Below are 22,033 nucleotides of genomic sequence, written 5' to 3'. Positions count from 1 at the left end.
AAGGTACGTGAAACGAAAACAATGAAGAATACTTAACAACAGTGGTAGTTACACACTGACCCAACTATTAATAAGCTACAACACACATTACCAAAAAGTGCCTTTTCCATGCTTTCTCCTCTGGCTTTTAAAATTCTAACAGGTTTTCCTACTATAAAGTTTATATTCCCCCCCCAATATGGCAAAAGCTCAGACATTAATCAGTAAACTCCTAATTAAACAAGAACACAATTCAAGACCCTTTCCCTGGCTTGAATTTCAATCCTAATTTTTAATTTTTATGGCACCACCAAAGTCCACCACTTAACAGTACCTAGTACAACAACTCAAGAGACATGCACTTACCTGATCTAAGATTTCTTGGGTGGTAGCCTTCCCACACAGGTGCACAATACAAATTGTAAACGGAGGTTGGTAACACTATACATACAGGAAAATAAAAGTTGTTGGTTCGAGATTAACTCATATATACAGAGCGAAAGAACTAGGGAATAGGGGAACCTGGTTGGCTGTCAGAAAAGCATGCAATGCTTGATCCTGAGGTCATGAGTTCAAGCCCCACACAGGGTGTAGACATTACTTCAATAAAGAAAACTTTAAAAACCTACAGAACACCTGCTGTCTAGGGAAGCTCGTTCACCATAAAAATGGATGTATTAAAAAAAAAGACCACACTGCAACAGTGGTAGAGTGAACTAAGTGAATGACAAGGCATGATAGGACATGGGGACTCCATCCCAAAAGGCCACACTGGTGAATAGCAGGGGTGGAAATTCAGTTTCTTGAGAACCAATACAGAAGAACCGAATTAACAGGCACCAGACCTGTTCTCTAGTCCTAGTTTCACAATCATCTAGCTGTGTGACAAGTAACAACCCTCAGGGCCTCAGCTTCCTTATCTCTAAAACAGGGGTTAGAGTTAGGTAATCTGTCTTTCCAGCTCTAAGATTCTATTTACTGGTTCTAGAGCTGTCACCCTTCCTCATACATTTGGGCTTAAAAAAACTGTGGTGCCCTGCATATTTAAGGCTCTAAGAGTGGATATATGTGGATAAATATTTACTGGCCTTCAACATCCTCAAGGAACAAAGACTCTATTTTGAGTCAGGGAATATTTATTCACCAAAAGAGGCTAGCATGTCTAAGCGATTTATCAGCAGTTAGCAAACTCAGAACTTTCGCTCAGCGGCATGTACTAACCCATTCTGCCAGGCAGTGGTTACAGAAAAGAATACTTGGGACTAAATCCACATTATGACCCAATTTCTTTCTTTTTTCTTTTTTTTTGCTAGTAAAGTTGCGTATTTAGAACTGCCTAAGCTTTTTAAACAAAGAGGCTGAAACATTAGTTGCTAGTCACTTATAAACTTTGTTATTCTTTGTTTTGTATCAATCTGTCAGGAATGCAATGTAGCTTTGTCTTCCTTGAAATGTTACTTCTAGTAGGCCTACTCCATGGTTTTTTTCTAAGCTTCTCAATATTCTTCAGAATAAAGAAAACAGCTCATTTTAAACAAGAAGTTTATTTAAACAACAAGACGCTTGACTTGAAGGGAAAACTATCTAGGATTCATTTCTTTTAGAGTAATTTATCCCTACTTAAAGACAGATTGCCCTACATGTAACAGCTACGTACAAAAAAGTTATAAAATTGTCCTTGGTTTTACAATGATAAATGAAAAACATTAAAATTCTCCAATCGAACAAGGTATGCAAGGATTTTTATGTTGTTCTTTTTTTTTTGTTAAACAGTGAGAGCAAAATAACTTACTGGAATATAAAGATAAGAGCCGACTTAGCATGCCACTAATGGAGAGGGGGGGATTTTCACAGAAGCAGTATTTTCCCCCATCCCATCTCCATTTGATGTCGATCAAAACATACCATTGGCCATTTAGTTAAAAAAAAAAATGCAATATGCTTGTGCACATACACAGTTACTTTATGTACAATAAAGGAATGGGGAAGGGGAAAATGAAAGAATAGAGAAAACTATACTGTAGTAGTCAGGATGTGGTGGAACCAAATTGCGGCTTTCTAATTGAGAATGTCTTCTTGGTCTGGAGGAACAGAGTTCTGGAGTAAAGTAGCAGGTTCCCTTTTTAGTAGACACCTCCTGTCTGCTGCTGGAACACATCAATTGTATCTTCATCCTCCATTTCCAACTGGCATATGAGAGAAGAAAAACAAATGGAAGGCCACTGATTATCAGCTCTTAAGATTTTTAACTCTAGGACTTAAGTACCCCCCAAACTCCACAAGTTCCACCCAAATCCAGTGTTCATTACTGTAGACATCCTACAGCTTAATGTAGCATCAGTCTTCGGTTTAAGTTAATTTTTCACTTGGTCTTCCTTATATGAAGATTATAGAAAGCTTAGGGGTTGTTTGTTTGTTTGAAAGGGGGGGGTGGGAGTTTTTGTCTTTTTTTTTTTTTTTTTAAGATTTTATTTATTTATTTGCCAGGCAGAGATCACAAGTAGGCAGAGAGGCAAGCAGAGAGAGAGGAGGGGAAGCAGGCTGCCTGCTAAGCAGAGAGCCCTATGTGGGGCTCTATCCCAGGACCCTGAGATCATGACCTGAGCCGAAGGCAGAGGCTTAACCCACTAAAGGTGCCCCAAAGCTGTTTTTAAGTGAAAAAGCTTGGGAGTGGCCTGGGTGGCTTAGTCGCTTAAGCATCTGCCTTTAGCTCAGGTCATGATCTCAGGGTCCTGGAATCTCTGCTCAGCAGGGAGCCTGCTTCCCCTGCCACCCCACCCCCACTCTCTGCCTGCCTCTCTGCTTACCTGTGATCTCTGGCTCTCAAGTAAATAAATAAAATCTTAAAAAAAAAAAAAAAGTTATAAAAATGGTAAAATAGGGGCACCTGGGTGGCTCAGTGGGTTAAAGCCTCTGCCTTCGGCTCAGGTCATGATCTCAGGGTCCTGGGATCCAGCCCCGCATCCTATCCCATCCAGCTTTCTGCTCAGCGGGGAACCTGCTTCCCCTCCTCTCTCTCTGCCTGCCTCTCTGCCTACTTGTGATCTCTGTCAAATAAATAAATAAAATCTTTTAAAAAAAAAAGGTAAAATAATTCATCATGATAAAAATAAATGATATAAAAACAAAATAAATGAAAATAAAAATGATACGTGTAAAAGATCTCACTGCAATGTTTTTTAGATGAGCAAAACCCTGGAAATAACCTAAATATAAAAAACTCAAAGAAATGTGGTACACTCTTAACATGAAACACCACACAGATTTACATGTGTAGAAATGCAACTATCCCTAAGATACAATATTAGGCTAAAAACAAATTTAAAAACTAGGCAGCGGAGTGCCTGGGTGCCTCAGTCAGCTGGGCACCTGACACTTGATTTCAACTGGGGTCATGATCTCAGGATTGTGAGATCCAGCCTTAAGCTGGGCTCTGGGCTCAGTGCAGGGTGTGCCTGGGATCCTCTCTCCCCCTTTGCTTTTCCCCTTCCCTCTGTTCACGTTCAATCAAATCTTAAAACAACAACAAAAAAAGAGACAGAAAAACTGGTTATAGTATGACTATATTTGCATTTCTAAAAGTGTGTGTGTGTGTGTGTGTGTATGCACACACACACAGCACGGCAGTTAGCTCTGTGCAGTAAGGGAGGGGATACATGTAAGGACAGACTTACTAAAAAAGTACTTTAAATTTTCAACTGGTATTCACAAACCAAGTTTGCAAGACTCACTACCCATACATAAAACAACCGTCTTTTCTACCAGAATAGCAAAATCTTGGTACATACGGCAGCGCTGTAAAATAAATAACCTTTATAACAGTTTATTATGCTGATAATTACCCTCAAAAAAATACGTTCTAAAAACTGTAATTTGGGAAGAAAAAAAAACACAAAACAAGAACCCTGGGTACCTAAAGACAAGAAACAGAATCATTTCTAACAAAGTTCAAATACACTAAAGTAGGACCACAGCATTAAAATGTTAATGACCTGGGCGCCTGGGTGGCAACATGGGTTAAGCCTCTGCCTCCTGCTCAGGTCATGGTCCCAGGGTCCTTGGATCCAGCCCCACATCAGGCTCCCTGTTCATCAGGAAGACTGCTTCTCCCTCTCCCACTCCCCCTGCCTGTGTTCCCTCTCTCACTCTCTCTCTCTCTGTCAAATAAATAAACAAATAAAATCTTTAAAATAAAATAAAATGTTAATGACTAAGTCTCAATTCCCTCTTTGTAAAATGAAATAGCATTCAGTTATGAGAATTAAATGAGTCAAAGAGAGTATTTAACAGAATGTGGACACATACATTACTATTAAAACTGGTCATTAAGATATTCTATTTTTTTTAAAGATTCTATTTATTTATTTGACACAGAGAAATCACAAGTAGGCAGAGAGAGATGGGGAAGCAGCCCCCCCTGCTGAGCAGAGAGCCCAACGACGTGCTCCATCCCAGGACCCTGAGACCATGACCCGAGCTGAAGGCAGACTTAACCCACTGAGCCACCCAGGCACCCCAAGATATTCTATTTTATATAATTCTACAATTTAATAAACATTGGGAGAAAAATTCTAAAATGAATCCGTTTCATTCTATAGCAAATTCAATTTCAAATACTCAAAGGAGTTCGAGTCCACTTTCAACGTAAAATTTCATAATGCAGTTCCAAACAATCCTTCTCCCAGTTTAATATTTGTAGCCAACAATGTAGAGACCAGACCTTGTTTTTGGTGGCAGATGAGAGCATCAAAAGACAGCAAATGCATTCTAAACATCCGAGTTTAATGTAAATAGGTTTTTATTCTTTTTAAACCATCAAAACATGTCTTCAGCCTATCTACTGAAATAAAACCCCAGGGATGTCACATTTTACAGTGAAACTTGAAATGCCTTTCAATGACAGAAGTCTTTCCAGTCTCTCACTCACCAAGAGAATGCAGCTCCTCCTTGTGGCTATCTCCTCTAACTGCTTCTTAGAGACTCACCAAGGGAAATCACTTCAAAACATTTTTTCCTCAATTACAACCCAGACATTTCAAATTTTTAAAACACAACCAGAATAGGCTGCTTCACTCATACCATATTTATTACTTTCTAGTTTTTATGGACTGATAAAACATCTGAAAGTAGATAGGCTTCAATTTAAAATTCTATCAAAATATTTCTTCCCCCAAACTAAGTCTTGAGTGGAATCTCACAGGGTAAAAAGAAACAAATACGGGGGCGCCTGGGTGGCTCAGTGGGTTGGGCCTCTGCCTTCGGCTCGGGTCATGATCCCGGGGTCCTGGAATCGAGTCCCGCATCGGGCTCTCTGCTCAGCAGGGAGCCTGCTTCTCTGCCTCTCTCTACCTACTTGTGATCTCTCTGTCAAATAGATAAATAAAATCTTTAAAAAAAAAAAAAAAAGAAACAAATACGAAGACTTTTTGCCACAAAAGACCACCCAGCTGAACCCTTGCAAAGTGACTCCTAAAGAGATTAAGGGAGGGGCGCGTAGGTGCCTCAGTCATTAAGCGACTGCCTTTGGGCTCAAATAAATAAAACCTTTTAAACAATTAAAAAATAGATTAAGAGATCAGACAGCATCACCTTTTGCAGAAGGCTTTGGAAAGTCACCTATTATCAAAACCCTACTGATCGGGACGCCTGGGTGTGAGTTGGTTGAGCGGCTGCCTTCGGCTCCCAGCATCCTGTGATCCAGTCCCACATCGGGTTCCTTGCTCAGCAGGAAGCCTGCTTCTCTCTCTGCCTCTGCCTGCCACTCTGTCCGCCTGTGCTCACTCTCTCTGACCCCCAAAAAAAAAACAACAACAACAAAAAACCCTACTGATCAAGCTAAACCACCTCAAGAGACAGACTTCCAGTTAGAGCCCCCAAGGTCTCTTTAGTTCACAAGGGCTGGTGAAAGAGAAGTCAGCACGAGAAGTGAAAATGCTCAGGGTCTACAACCAACCAATCACCTGTTGGGAACCTGGAGCATGCTCAAGAGCTATGGCGACAAAAACAGCATTCTGAAGTATTGTCTCCAAATAGTGCTGGCAATGGGAAAAATTAGACTAAATTAACTAAATGACCTATCAGCTTTACAAAATGGTAACTGGTTTAAAAACCATTAGCATTTCCTGAAGAAATACTAATATTCATGATATTTTAGAGTTTTGCACTCTGGTGAAAAACTCTACTCCAATGTCTAAAAGTCTACAAATAAAAACAAGGCTGCTGAGCAAATCACAAAACACACTGACTTTTCTAGTTAGCACAAAGACATTTTACCTGTGCAGGTGTGTCTGTTTCATTGATTGGCTGCCCATCAAATCGGAATCTGATCTGCCTCATTGACAAACCCTGCAAGAGAGTAAAAGCAATTAAGAATGCAAGAAAACACTAAGAACTAAAATTATATGCATATTTAGCCATAAATATATTAAAAGAGAAACCTAAATAAATGATCATCAACATGTTCACATTTCTATGGGGGTAAAAAGATTTGGCATGACTTTCACATTCTCTGAATTATGTCTGAACTTCTTAGGAAGAAATTTTTTTTTTTTTTGAAGATTTTATTTATTTGAGAGAGGTAACAAGCTGGGGGAGGAGCAGAGGGAGAGAGAGAAGCAGACTCCCCGCTGAGCCAGGAGGCTGAATCTCTGGCGATCTCCCAGATTCCAGGATCACGACCTAAGCCAAAGGCAGATGCACAAACAACTAAACCACCTGGGCGCCCAAAAAAATGATCAAAAGGTCTTTTTTAGGGGTGCCCGGATGGCTCAGCTGGTTAAGCAGCCAACTCTTGATTTTGACTCAGGTCATGGCCTATTTGAGATTCTCTCTCCCTCTCCTTTTACCTGTCCCCAACTTACTCTTTCACTCTCAAATAAATAAATCTTTTTTTTTTAAAGGGTCGTTTTAAAAAAGGTGTATTACTCTGAGACCACAGCTACTCCAAGTTTGAACAGATCATAGCTTGTGTCAAACTGCATTTAAATGAATTAGAAAAATACTAAAATTTTTTTAAAAAAAGATTTTACTTATTTGACAGACAGAGATCACAAGTAGGCAGAGAGGCAGGCAGAGATAGAGGAGGAAGCAGGCTCTCTGCTGAGCAGAGAGCCCAATGCAGGGCTCGATCCCAGGACTCTGGGATCATGACCCGCGCCGAAGGCAGAGGCTTTAACCCACTGAGCCACCCAGGCGCCCCAACATACTGAAATTTTTTTTTTTTTTTAAAGATTTTATTTATTTATTTGAGAGAGAGAGACAGTGAGAGAGAGCATGAGCGAGGAGAAGGTCAGAGAGCGAAGCAGACTCCCCATGGAGCTGGGAGCCCGATGTGGGACTCGATCCCGGGACTCCAGGATCACGCCCTGAGCCGAAGGCAGTTGTCCAACCAACTGCGCCACCCAGGCGTCCCCAACATACTGAAATTTAAAGTAAAATATATGCACAGCAACATTCTCCACTGCAGAAAGAGCTCTCAAAAAGGGGAAAAAAGGGCGCCTGGGTGGCTCAGTGGGTTAAGCCGCTGCCTTCAGCTCGGGTCATGATCTCAGGGTCCTGGGATCGAGTCCCGCATTGGGCTCTCTGCTCAGCAGGGAGCCTGCTTCCTCCTCTCTGCCTGCCTCTCTGCCTACTTGTGATCTCTGTCAAATGAATAAATAAAATCTTTAAAAAAAAGGGAAAAAAACCCCACTCTTAATAATGAAAACTGGAAGTCACCTAAATGTAACAATTAAAATTTTGCCTTAGAGCTACTTAAACTTCGGATGCCTGAGTGGCTCAGTTGGTTGAGCGACGGCCTTTGGCTCAGGTCATGATCCTGGAGGCCCAGGATCAAGTTCCACATCAGGCTCCCTGCTCAGCAGGGAGTCTGCTTCTCCATCTGACCCTGCCCCTTCTCATGCTCTCTTTCTCAAATAAATAAAATCTTAAAAAAGAAAAGCTACTTAACCTTCATTTCTAGCCAAAGAATTCCTGTCACCAAGCAAAAGTAACCAAGCACAATGTTAGGCACGCCACAAGAATTCAACCCTTGGGTAATCAACATTTCCACCACTACTGTCCTAAAACCATCCATAAGCATGTAAGCTTAAAACTGTAGAATACCTCAAAAGAGCCACCTGCTTTTTAAATTCCTTCTTAGTACTTACCCAGACCAGCAATGATTATTTGTCAACCTCTCACAGAAAAGTAAGCTCCAGGAGGGACAAGAACCGCTGTCTTGGTTCCATACTGCATTCCTTACACACAGTAAGTGCTAATGGATATGCTAATGGTAATGACGGAACAAAACGGATGAAAAGTAGTACCTACCTTACCATGCTTCATTTTATTTAAAAATAAATCAATTTAAAATAAATCTAAAGCCTACTAAGTTGAGGAGCAGCTTTATTACAAAAAAGGGGATTTTTAAAGATTTTATTTATTTGACAGACAGAGATCACAAGTAGGCAGAGAGGCAGGCAGAGAGAGAGGAGGAGGCAGGCTCCCTGCTGAGCAGAGAGCCAGATGCGGGGCTTCATCCCAGGACCCTGAGATCATGACTGGAGCACCCCACAAAAAAGGGTATTTTAAAATTACGAGTTCAGGGGCGCCTGGGTGGCTCAGTGGGTTAAAGCCTCTGCCTTCGGCTCAGGTCATGATCCCAGGGTCCTGGGATGGAGCCCATCGGGCTCTCTGCTCATCAGGGAGCCTGCTTCCTCCTCTCTCTGCCTGCCTCTCTGCCTCCTTGTGATCTCTGTCAAATAAATAAAATCTTAAAAAAAAAAAAAATTAAAAAATAAAATTACGAGTTCAGCTTCAAGAAATTTTTGTTATGTATTTGAGGAGCTAAATGAGCCTAAGCATGCCCCTCTGCAAAGCAGATTCCAGTGTTTTACTAATCATTACCTACCAGACATAGGGGTGGGGAAAAGGGAAAAGGAGCAAAGCTGGCAAGTGCAGCCAAATAAAGACAAGATGGGAAAATAAAGTCTCTCCGGACATATGCTGTAAATATATTAACTGGAAAAAGAGCTTTTTAGGAAGCACCCTACCCCCCCCCCAAAAAAATCACTCCTGTATCATCCTCATACCACAAACTGTTACTATTGTTTGTGTAACTACTGTTACACAAATCCCTGCTTCAACTAAACTGAGTTCCTAGGACTAGAATATTGAAACAAAGTGCTCAATACTTACTTGACTCCTGTATCCCTTTATTAAACATGGATTCATTAAGTCTGTCTTTAAAACTACCCCCAACATCAAGATAAGTCTATCTTTAAAACTACCCCTAACAACAAGATTGTATTACCTACCTTGAACACTCTAGCCTGTGACACATACCACTTTCAGACTAGCCTTTGTCTTGAAGAATGCGATTCCGGACCAGAGAGGGGACACAACCTTAATTCATTCCTCATGACATCCAAATTTAATTTGTGATTATGCAAAGCAACCATGAATTAAATGCCAAGCCATTAACTACTAATTACACATTTGCAAACAGTCCATTGAAGACCCATTGCTTTAACAAAATACAAAGCCATATGCTGGTTTCTTTCTCTATGTCCACTAGTGAAGTCCTAACATCAATGGCATGGCCATTCAAAACAAGAAGGGAAAAAAACACAAGGCCAGAACAGGCATCATATTCCTTTATTACTACCTGTTTGCATGCTTTTCCTTATCAATAAAATGTTTTATTTTGCTACAGACTGAACGTCAAAAATTCAGGAGACCTGCCTTTCAGATTCCATAAACCACGTAAATTCAAACAATGAATTTGGAAACCAGTATTTGGATTCCACTTCTGAGTAAATCTTATCTCTGAGCTTCAGCTTCAGAGTTGTGCCACGAAAGAGTTGTGTGAGGATATCTCTTTGGATCCCTACTTCTTCTTTTCACAAAACCAAACTAAACCAACGAATCAGTCTGGGCTCTCTAAAGCCACTTAACATTCCACAAAATCATTAGTTATAGTAAATGCACACTAGAATGGCACAGTATGCCCTCAGCCAAAGAGGGCAAACTCAATCCTACATGTGAACAGAAAATTTATTTACAACCCAACTTCTGGAGGCGGCTTGAATGTTCCCTATCACTGTATAAGCATTTACCGAACACACTCATATATATGTCAGGTACTAGTTTAAGTTCTAGAGAAATAGTGAACAAAAAGGCCCTACGCTCTGTAGCTTACATTTTAATGGAAAGGCAAATACAGTGATCAATGCAAAAAACAACAGAAGACCGAGTGATGGGAGCAAAAGCACTGTGAATTAATCAGAGAAGTCTTCAAAGATAGTAATCAATCAAGAGGGGAATAAAATGGCTAAGGGCTCAGCACTATCCAAGAGAAATCTTATTATGAGAGCTACACGTCATTTTAATTTTTCTAATTGCCACATTAAAATCAGGTAAAATTTTAATGTTTTAAATCAGTATGTTAAAAATCCTTTTAACATGTAATTGACATTTGAAAAATTAAGGTATTTTACTTTTCCCACTATGAGTTTTCAAAATCGGGTACATATTGTACACTTTCCAGCACATATTAATTTGGACTAGCCATGTTTCAGGAGATGAGCAGTCACACATGGCTTGTTATCTACTGTTCTGAACAGCACAGGTTTAAATAGAGAACAGAATTTGTTGATGGATTTTATAGGAGTTATAAAGCATCATCAAGGATAATCCCAAGGTTTTGACCTCCCAACTAGATATAACATAGTGCTATTTACTGAGTGGGGATACCGGAGATTTCTAGGAGCACAATCAAGAGTCTTTCAATAAATAAATAAAAATCTTTAAAGGGGGGGCGCCTGGGTGGCTCAGTGGATTAAAGCCTCTGCCTTTGGCTCAGGTTATGATCCCAGGGTCCTGGGGGATGGAGCCCCCCATCCGGAGCTCTCTCTGCTAGGGAGGGAGACTGCTTCCCTTTCTCTCTCTCTGCCTACTTGTGATCTCTTGTCTGTCAAATAAATAAAATTTAAAAAAAAAAAAAAAAGTCTTTTGCATATGCACTTTTGAAGGCAGAGGCTTAACCCACTGAGCCACGCTGGCTCCCACATATGCACTTTTGAGATGCCTATCAGACAGCTACTTGAACTCTTCCAAAGATCCAACTGAGTTCATTAGAAAATAAATATGGGCATTCAATCTTTTTTTTTTTTAATAAAAGATTTTATTTATTTATTTGTCAGAGAGAGAGGGAGAGAGAGCGAGCACAGGCAGACAGAGAGGCAGGCAGAGGGAGAAGCAGGCTCCCTGCCGAGCAAGGAGCCCAATGTGGGACTCGATCCCAGGATGCTGGGATCATGACCTGAGCCGAAGGCAGCTGCTTAACCAATTGAGCCACTCAGGCGTCCCTGAGTGTTCGATCTTGATAGGAAATCCTTAGTCAAGAATCAACTGTCCAAAACAAACAAAACAACAACAAAAACCCTTTAGCTATGCAAATTAAATTGAGTAAATATTCTAGGGTTTTGAGAGGCTATACCCACACCTAAAAAGAAAATGGGGGGGCATCTGGGTGGCTCAGTGGGTTAATCCTCTGCCTTCAGCTCAGGTCATGAGCCTGCTTCCCTCTCTCTGCCTACTGTTCTGCCTACTTGTGATATCTCTCTCTCTCTCTCTCTCTCTCTCTCTCTGTCAAATAAATAAATAAATAAATAATCTTTAGAAAAGGGGAACTAATCTTTCCAAATCTTCCTGAATCTTATCTTCAAATTATATTTGCATTCCAAGTGATATGCAGTGGAATTATATTTTTAATGGATTACCAATGCTTCTTTTCCCCTAGTGCAAATTAAGAGTGGTCCCCAGTTTAGTCAACTTAAACCTAACAACTGAAAAAATTCAAGAAAAACTTTATTTACATGAGTAATATACTAAATTTTAACATACCAGGAAAACCGCCTAATTCTTGATTGACCCACTAACTCAATTCTACAGAACAATTTCTTATATTTTTAAAAAAGTTTTTTTTAAAGATTTTATTTATTTATTTGAGAGAGAGACAGTGAGAGAGAACATGAGCGAGGAGAAGGTCAGAGGGAGAAGCAGACTTCCCATGGAGCTGGGAGCCTGATGTGGGACTCGATCCCGGGACTCCGGGATCATGACCTGAGCCGAAGGCAGTCGTCCAACCAACTGAGCCACCCAGGCGTTTTTAATCAAGATTTTATTTGACAGAGAGGCATAGCTAGAGAGGGAAAACATAAGCAAGGGGAGTGGGAGAGGAGAAGCAGGCTTCCTGAAGAGCAGGAAGTCCGATATGGGGCTCAATCCCAGGACCCTGGGATCATGACCTGAGCCACCCAAGTGCTTATAAAGACAATCTCCATACGGGATGTACTATATGTCTGTTTTTCTGGTGCACAGTATGATGCCCCACCACATGGTAGGCATCTGATAAGTATCAGATAAGTAAAAAGATCCTTTGGGGCCCCTACAGGAAATAAAGGAAGTCTTTTTAACTATGAACTTTTAGGATTAATAGAGATTATCAATAGATATGTCTAATAAAATGCTAATGGTTAAACTAGGTGGTAAGCATATGGGTATTCAATATAAAGTTTTCTCAACTTTGCTCTACATTTGAGTTTCCATATTAAGTTTTGAAAAATAGGACCCTTTAAAAAATGTGTGACAAGGGGCACCTGGGTGGCTCAGTGGGTTAAAGCCTCTGCCTTCTGCTCAGGTCATGATCTCAGAGTCCTGGTGATCAAGCCCTGCATCAGGCTCTCTGCTCAGCAGGAAGCCTGCTTCCCTTCCTCTCTCTCTGCCTGCCTCTCTGCCTGCTTGTCATTTCTGTCAAATAAATAAATAAAATCTTAAAAAAAAAAAAAAGTGTGACGATTCAAAATCTAAAATTTAGTAAAAAGATATGCTGAGAACTTTGTTGAAAACCACTAAATCTAAGCATGAGTTTCTACTTTGTATGAAGTGTGCTATGTGAAAGTTCTACAAAATGATTACCTTTTAAAATTCCCCTGTAACCTGAAGGGGCACTAGTGTTCAAATATGGAAGATGCTAGAGCAAAAATTCTTTAGCACAAGTAGGAAATACATATTTATTAGTTGTTCAAAGGAATTTTACCAAAATTCTTGATACACTGAAAATCAGTTATCTTTTAAGGAATTATAGGATTAGTTTACATATGAAGCTAAAAGAATCCTATAAGCAGTGTTCTATTACAAATAAATTATGCATAAAATAAAGCTTCAATCTCAAAATGAAGTTTATCTTCAGTTTCCTCCAAATGGCCTTAGAGCTCATGCAGAAGTCCAACAAGTATCAGCTCAAACTCAATCTCCCAACTTCCACAGTTGTTTTTTTTCCAACTTCTACAGGTTTAAGTCTTACTCTATTTTGAGCCTATTTTTAAGGTAATATGCATTGCAGACAACTTGTTTTAGTCTAAAAGAATGACTTTCCCAACTTTAATGGTTCGCATTCACAGAATTTAAAAAAAAAACAACCTTCCACCAGGTTATTATTAACTGATAAAGGTATCAGAGTTTTTGTTAGACTTGCAAAAGTCAACTTTAAAGTTACCTCTTTCTTGTTACAGATTCAACCTCACAAAAGGAATCTTCTTTGTCTTAAACCCTGCATTCACCTCCCAGCAGCTATTCATCTCTACTTCCTCTTCTTGCTGTCCATTTACTAATTTCTGAGTAAAACGCAAATGTCCCTATAACATAGGAATGTTTTTGCCTGACTCAGGAGGTTAAATTTTTTGACCTCTACGATGAGTTAAGAAAATACTACAATTCTACATGCTTCAGGAAAATTGCAATGTTGTTAAACTCACAATTTAATTTTATTTCCAAATTGGTTTAAATGCTCAAAACAAACTGTTCTGATAGGACACAAATTTTAAATGGATTAAAAAAATTTTAAAAAGAGCCTGAAACAAAAATTTCTCAAGTTCATTCTTATTCTCTTATAAAAGTAGAATCAAGTCCCCTGGGGAACAAATTGCATGTTGTGACTATAATTTGATGAATTCTGGCATAGGACTAGAATCATACAGAATATTAACCAAACCATCCTAAGAGTTTTCATGAAGCATCAACATACCAAGTGTAGGACAGAACTGATATGCGAAGTATATAAATGCATTCATTCAACCAAAGATAATTATATTATGCTAGTCTAGTTTCTATTCTCAAGAAAACTAAATTTTTCTTAATAAATTTTATTGGAAGTGCATATGTCAGTTCCTCACCTGTCGTTCACAATAGGCTTTCATTAGTTTACTAAGTGGTGTATGCCTCTTAATCTTAAACTGCACCACAGAACCATCCTGCCCCGCCACCTTCAAATTAATATGATCGTTGTTCTCAGTCTTGACTCCTTCCTGTTGAAAGAAAAATAAAAGTGTAATTTGGAAAATGTGAAAAACACCTTTTAAAGTAGCAGCAGCCCAACTTGCTTCAGAAATCAACAGGTTTCTCATTCTGTATGATAAAAGAGTATACAGCTGTTTTCAGCCGCTGAAATCAATCTGAAAGATGGAAAATCCTGGAGCAACGATATTAAATAGCTGTCACAGAAACAGAAAAGCAGACTACATGCAATACCGTCAGCGATAACCATCGATTTTTAAAGATGGGTCCCACGCAATGCACTGAAAGGTACCCCTGTATCTGAATTTTCTAAAATGGCATATTTTATCCCCCCAAAATATGTCATTTCCCTTAAGAAGATTAAAATAACCATCTTTTCTCTTTATACAATACAGAACGCACGGATAAAAATCTAGACCTTGCAATTGAAAACTCATTACAACTGTCTTGTTAAAAAGTTACTAAACTCAGTTTAATAACATAGCTCAACTACATTTAAAAAAAACCTCACTGGGGAATATCCCCCGATTCTCTCTGAAGCAGCGGTAATAACTCAGAACCACTATTCCTGTTCGACTGTATTAGCAGCCTCACTTTTGTTTATTTTCAGTTAAGAGCTCTTATTCTCCCCTCCCCTTTGTTGTCATGGGTCAAATGCCGTTTTCTTCCAAGTCTTCCTCGTAGATTTCCACCCAACCTTTAGTTCGCCCACATCAAGGGCTGATGGGATTCTGTAGCCCCCAAGAAAAGGAAGGGGCAGGGGGTGTCACAGAACAAACCAAAGTCCCGTGTGCCAGGAAGAAGTGGAAGCCTCAGTCCTCACGGGAAGAGCCTCCCGGTGCCTCAAAACCCGCGTTAAAAAGTTCAGCCCGACCAAGTCTTTCTGCTCTCCCCTCTGCCTGCAACTTCTCGAGACCGCATGGTCTCGGCAGGTTAGGGGTGATCTGGCACCAACGGAAAAGCCCCTGCCCAGCCCCCTGGGGACCCCGAAGCCGGGAAAGTGGGGAATACTCCCCGGGAATCCAGGAACCCCCGACCCTTCACGACGGCCCGATGGGGAACCCATCGGCAGCTCATTGATTCTCCTCGAGCCCTCACCAGGCCAGCGGGGCGCGGGGCAGGGGTCCCCAGATGCCCGCAGCCCCCCATCCCTGAGGGGAAAGCCCGGAGCGGAGGGAACTCCCCGCCACCGCGAAGGCGGCAACACCCGCCACGGCTCCGCGCGGGGTCCGCGGAGGGTGGGGACACCGCGCGCCCTAACGCCCCTCCGCACGCGCGCCCGGCCGGCCGGGCCCGAGGAGCTCCGCTCGCTGCCGATGGGGCCGCGGGCGTCCGCGATCCGCCCGCCCTACTCGCGCCCGGCGCGCACTCCGAGGCGGCCGGGGGCGGGGGAGGGCGGCGGGGCCTCCTCCGGCGCGGGAGGGAGGAAGAGGGGAGGGAGGAAAATGGCGCGGAGCGCCCGGGCCTGAGCTGCGGCCGGCCCCGTGGGGGGCCCAGGAAGGCGCGGGGAGCCCGCGGCGGGCTCAGGCCGGACCCCGGCCCGCGCCGTGACCCCGACCGCGCGGGGAGCCGAGGGAGCCGGCGCCGAGCTCACCTTGGGCTTTTCGTCGGCCATGGCGAGCGCCGGAGTCTCCTCAGCTGCCGCTTCACAAAAGAGGTACCAGGTCCGCACCGAACGAGCACACAAGCAGCACCAGGAGCGGCAGAAGAAGGAGGCGGCAGCGGTGGAGGAGGGAGAGGGCGCGCGCACGTCGTGCGCTCCCTCCCCCCACCCTGCGTGCGCGAGCACGAGCCGCCGGGGCTTCCCATTGGTTGCCGCCTCGCGGGAGCGCGCAACGCTTACATAACCACCCCCACCCCCCGCCTCGCACCGCCCCGGCCTGGGCCCGGCGCCCGCCAGGCCGGCGGGAAGAGGCGCGGACACGCGCACCCGGCCCGCCGCGGGGGCGCGCCTGGCTCTGGGCGGGGCTGTATTGTCCTCCTTCTGTGGTGGAGCTTAATCAAAATGGCTTCCAGCTGGTCCTCGGTGGGGACGAGGAGGCTTGAGGCCTAGACCTGAGACTCAGGCTGGGGAAGGCAGACTGACTAGAGGAGGAAGGGGGAGCCTAAGTCAAAGCCTTAGCATGAGGTTCTGGGGAAAAAACCCTCTTGTTGGTGACCCAAATGCAGCTTTCTACATGGTTGGAGGAACATCACACTCACTCAGCCTCTCATCCTCTGAATTTCAAAGCTTCAGCCTGAACGCGCTTCCCACCGGGCTCTTGCTTCAGTGCGGTGCCTACTTCTTTCTTGCTGGTAAATCCGTACTTTGCTAGCTGAGGAAAAAAGGTTCATCCTACAAAGTCCTTAACTCATGGCCTGGGTCCCAGCCTCCAAGAGGAAACAGGATCCCTGACAGTGTACCACCCAATATCGAGCTTCCAGACCAATCGGTCAGGTTAAAAAATAGAAGTAGGTCCCTCCTGTCTTAGGAGCAATCCTGACTTCAAGGCAGTGGATTCCTCCCGCTACTCTAGGTAGGTTTTATTATTCCCTTCGTCTTTATGCTTTCTTCCACTCCTCCCTTAGCATAGAAAAAGCCTCTCTCGATTCTGTTTCCTTCTTAAGTTACCAACATATCTCGCTCCATTCTTGGCCAAACATCTTGAAAAACTGTCCATGCCAGCTGCCTCCACTCCCTCACCTCCCACTCACTCCTCAATCCACTGAAGCCTGGTGCTGTCCCTGGAGCTCCCCTAGAACGGCTCTCTGCAAGGTCACCACAGACTTCTGTGCGGGATCCAGCGTGCTTCCCCAATCCTCACTCCTCGGAATCCCGTGCCCGTGACTTTGGGCTGTTGATTCTGGCCTGTCCTTGATCCCTTTGCAATTCTTTTCCTACTCAGGCCTTCCCTTAAATGTTCCATGCGTTGTGTTTTAGATCCTTTTCTCTTATCATTCTATTCCCTCTCCTGGGATGATTTCACCCACCTTCTATCACCACCTATTAGCTAAGGACTCTCAGATATGTGTTTCTAAACTAGGTCTTGCTCTGAGAATCCAACCCATAAATTCAACCGACCTGTGAACATCCCCACTTGGATGTCCCAGAGGCACATCAAACTCAGCAAATCTCAACTAAAATTCCTCACTTCACCTTCTGGGAACCCACTGCCTTTCTCCTTGGAGTTCTTGGTTCACTGAATGGCGCACCATTACAACTGTTGTTCCTCCAGGCCAGAGAGCCAGTGGGGCTTCCTTGACTTCTTGTTCTTCTTCACCCCCACCTCCTCACCTCCCCATGCAATGGATCTCTGAGTCCAGTCTATTCCACCTTCTAAATACCTACCAAATCTAGTTGCTTCTCTTTAGGCTCTGTCTGGTCTCCAAGCCAGTCTGTATTTGCTGGACTTCCAGCTGATCCTTCATGGGGAAGAAGAGGCTTAAGACCCTACATGAAAGACAGGCCAAGGAAGGCCGATGAATCAGGGCAGGTAGGGGAAGCCTGAATTCAAGTCAGCTTACCCCAAGACCACTGCAATAGCCTCCTGTTTTGTTATTGTTTGTGTAAGGTAAGTCCCTCTTGTGCCTGTATTTTTGATTGGCTCAGAATCATCTGAGGTACCATTTTTTGTTTGTTTGTTTTTGTTTTGTTTTGTTTTAAGCAAGCTCTACTCCCAGCATGGGACTTGAACTCACCTCCCAGAGATCAAAAAAGTTGCATGCTCTACCAACTAAGGCAGATGGGTGCCCCTAGAGTACCAGTTTAAATGCATATTTGTAGGAAAATAAAAGAAAATAAATGCACATTCTTGGGCAGTGTGGCTCTGGAATCCCCCATTTTTTAAAAAAAGATTTTATTTATTTATTCATAAAAGACAGAGAGAGAGAGGAAGAGGGATGTGGGACTCAATCCCAGGACCCTGGGATCATAACCTGAGCTGAAGGCCAGCATTTAAACAACTGAACCACCCAGGTACCCTAGAATCCCCCCTTTTTAACAAACTTCCCTGATGATTCTTCCCCCCCCCCAACTGATGATTCTTACACACACTGGTCTGAGAACCACAAACCATTCTAGAGTAAAAACAAAAAAAGTTTTTGCCACTCCTTGGTTCAGTGGCAGTCCTCTGCCTTGAAGGGTAAAGTCCAAAATTCCTATAAGGCCTACAGAGCCCTTTGAGAGTTAATCCAGGCTAACCATTCTAGCTCTTTCACATCATTTCCTCCTGGAAATCTCTGCTTCAGTCATATTCAATTACTTCGGGGTCCCGAATGTGCCAGCTCTCTATCAACTCCAAGCTTTCATCCATTGTAGGTACTCAAAGATTCACTGAATGAGTAAATAAATTGAAGCTAACACTATGTGTAAGGTCACATGCTAGGCATTGGGCAAAGTCCCCGACTCAAGTAACTTATAATCAGGTCAAGGGTGGGTAGGAAATACACAAGAAGTGAAAGGGGAAGAGAACCAACTTCTGGGCGTCAGGCACTGAGTGGGGTTTTACTAATATTAGCTCATTTTCTCCTTACACAAACCCTTCCAAGTAGGTGTAGTATTTATTTGCTACTGAGGGTCAAAGGAGTTAAATAACTTGCCCAATATCACACAGCTGGCAAGTAGTGTTGATTGAGGTTCTACTGTATGCCAGGGAATGAACAAGCTGGGTGCTATGCCAGGTACTACAGAGAAAGAAAGAGAGAAGCTATCCTTGCTCTCCTGTACCTAGGTCTTCTGTTGCCATCACATACCTTCCCAGCCTGATAAGACTGGAGAACCATCAAAAAGGAGTATGTCCTGTTAAACTTATCCTGGTTAATATATGTGGGCCTCCAATAATCAAATGGTTGTTTAGTCATTAGCTTTTAGGCGACAGGTGTGTCTCACAGTATCCTTCCTCTCCAAAGTTATGCTAAATTACAAAATCACCTTCGGGCAAAGGAGGAACTCCTATAAAAAGTAGTTAACATATGCAAATGTGTGAGCAATATATATTCCAATGGCAGGGGCACTTGGGTGGCTCAGTTGTTAAGCCTGTGCCTTCAGCTCAGATCATGATCCCAGGGTCCTGGAATTGAACTCTACATCAGGGTCCCTGCTCAGCAGAGTCTGCTTCTTCCTCTCCTACTCCCACTGCCTGTGCGCTCTCTCTCTTTTTCCCTCCTTCTCAAATAAATAAAATCTTAAAAAAAAAAGAAAAAATATAGTACATTCCAATGGCAGACTGGAATTCTATGAGCTGAACCTAGGGGATCTACTGAAGTTGTGTATGAGAGTCTCTTTACAATTTCCAAAGGAGAAAAAATGTGAAAAGATAGAAATTTCCCAACATTAAGCTTGTCTCTCCATCATTTTTTAAACAAATATTTTAGTTATTTATTTGACAGAGAGAGGAGAGACAGCGAGAGAGAGGGAACACAAGCAGGAGAAGTGGGAGTGGGAGAAGCAGGCTTCCCGCTGAGCAGGGAGCCTGATGCGGGGCTCGATCCCAGGACTCTGGGATCATACCCTGAACCAAAGGCAGACATTTAAGGACTGAACCACCCAGGCGCACCCCCCCCAATCATTTTTATAGGGGAGGGAAAGGGGGTGGCTGTGCACTGGAAGAGGTGTTTTAGAGTAAAAAGTAGAAGGGGTAACAGATACAGAAAAGAACAATGGCAAATTTTCTTTTTCCCCCAAAGACTGATTGATTGATTGATTCGTTTGACAGCGATCACAAATAAGCAGAGAGGCAGGGAGAGAGAGAGGAGGGGAAGCAAGGTCTCTGCTGAGCAGAGAGCCTGACATAGGGCTTGATCCCAGGACCCGGAGATCATGACCTGGGCCGAAGGCAGAGGCCTAACCCACTGAGCCACCCAGGCAGCCCTAATGGCAGATTTTCATCAAGTGATTATTATCTGGGGATTCTGTGCTAACCCCTTGATCCTCACTAAACCTCTATTATTGTTCCCATTTTACAGAAGAAGAAAATAAGACATAGAGAGGTTGGCCAACTTGGTCACCCAGCTTGAAGTGGCAAAGCCAGAATCCTATGGAACTTGGACTTTCCAACTCAGAGCCCCGTGCTTAGTTCCTGTGGAACCACATATAGATCCCTATGCAAGGAAGAGAAAAAAACAGGCAGAAAAAAAAATCCTAGAATAGTCCAAGAGCACCAGTTGAGTTGTTTTGACTTAAATTTTTGTTTGGTATTCTCTCGGCAGAATGAAAGTTCCATGAAAGCAGAGACCTGTCCATCTTGTTTGCAGTTTTATCCCCAACACCTTGCCTAGTTCTGAGGGATGAGAGAAGTGGTAAGTGAGGAGGAGAGCTGTGTGGTGAGTGTTTTTACCATTAGGGGTTGAGTAGGAACTTGGGCAAAGAAAGGCCTCATTCCTCTAGAAATCTAATTAAATATCAATAACTGGTGTAAGAAGGTAAGTAAGGGTAGGGTAAACCTGCCAGAAGGTACTTCTCAGGGCCAGCCGCCAAAGAAAAAACAATATTCCTACAAGTAGTAGGAAAACAAGAGTCACAGAGTCTTTTTTTTTTTTTTAAAGATTTTATTTATTTATTTGACAGAGAGAAATCACAAGTAGATGGAGAGGCAGGCAGAGAGAGAGAGGGAAGCAGGCTCCCTGCTGAGCAGAGAGCGCAATGCGAGACTCAATCCCAGGACCCTGAGATCATGACCTGAGCCGAAGGCAGCGGCTTAACGCACTGAGCCACCCAGGCGCCCCAAGAATCACAGAGTCTTATTTAGAGCTTTAAGTCTTTTTTTTTTTTTTTTTTTTTTAAAGATTTTATTTATTTATTTGACAGAGAGAAATCACAAGTAGTTGGAGAGGCAGGCAGAGAGAGAGAGAGAGAAGCAGGCTCTCTGCTGAGCAGACAGCCCGATGCGGGACTCGATCCCAGGACCCTGAGACCATGACCTGAGCCGAAGGCAGCGGCTTAACCCACTGAGCCACCCAGGCGCCCCAAGAATCACAGAGTCTTATTTAGAGCTTTAAGTCTTTGCGAAAAACCCCAAGAAACACATAACTGAATTTATAACATAGACAACTAAAGCGTGTAGTTTATAACATCAAATTTCCTTCCCATTCTAACAAAGGTTAGTTGAGTCCTTGAGCTATGTGTGTGAACACTGTAAGAACACTGAATACTGAATGCCTAAATACTGCAGGAAATCTGGAGGCAGAACAGTGATATTATAGAAAACTTCCAGCTTTCTATCTTTGCGTCATGGCAAAGATGGGACTCAAGATAGTGCCAACAGCCAAAGCCAAGAACCTGCTATATTGCACTTTAAATGTGTCAGCTGGGGTATAACTGTAGGGAAATATTGTCCCACATCACAATACCATACATCACTATGTAGTAATATACATATTGCACACACATGACTTAGAGGATGGCCCTGTAAGGACCTTTTTGAAGGCAGGTATCATTGCTATTCATCTTTGTAGTCTCAGCAGGTAACAAAGTCCTGATACCCAGTGATCAATAAATATTTACTGACAGAGCAATACAATACTTACATAGTACTTGTCATGAGAAAACCAAAAGTGCCTGCAGTGGGTTTCCTGAATGCAGCTTCTACACTAGAATGACAATTTATTCTAACCCGTTAATGCTCCAGTCCTTTTCTGTCCATCTCTGTCCATTTCCGGACTCTAGCAGGGCCCAGTGACTCAAAGCTGTTTGCTCCATAAAATGAACAGAAATTGGTGCACCTGGGTGGCTCAGTGGGTT

At 42.9% G+C, this 22,033-nt stretch overlaps 1 protein-coding gene across 1 annotated transcript; it reads right to left on the bottom strand.

Annotated features, from left to right (window-relative positions):
* Window positions 1–1,504: 1,504 nt before the first annotated feature.
* SUMO2 (small ubiquitin like modifier 2) lies at window positions 1,505–16,075 on the bottom strand. Its single transcript, XM_044247459.1, has 4 exons — window positions 15,911–16,075; window positions 14,196–14,327; window positions 6,253–6,324; window positions 1,505–2,165 (listed from the first exon to the last, which is right to left on the bottom strand). The coding sequence occupies exons 1-4, from the start codon at window positions 15,929–15,931 to the stop codon at window positions 2,103–2,105; spliced, it is 288 nt and encodes a 95-aa protein (XP_044103394.1). The 5' UTR covers window positions 15,932–16,075; the 3' UTR covers window positions 1,505–2,102.
* Window positions 16,076–22,033: the final 5,958 nt, after the last annotated feature.

The sequence above is a fragment of the Neovison vison genome, chromosome 5 (genome assembly GCF_020171115.1).
Source record: "Neovison vison isolate M4711 chromosome 5, ASM_NN_V1, whole genome shotgun sequence".
In the NCBI taxonomy this organism is placed as follows: Eukaryota; Metazoa; Chordata; class Mammalia; order Carnivora; family Mustelidae; genus Neogale; species Neogale vison.
This window is presented reverse-complemented; position numbering and strand designations above follow the sequence as displayed.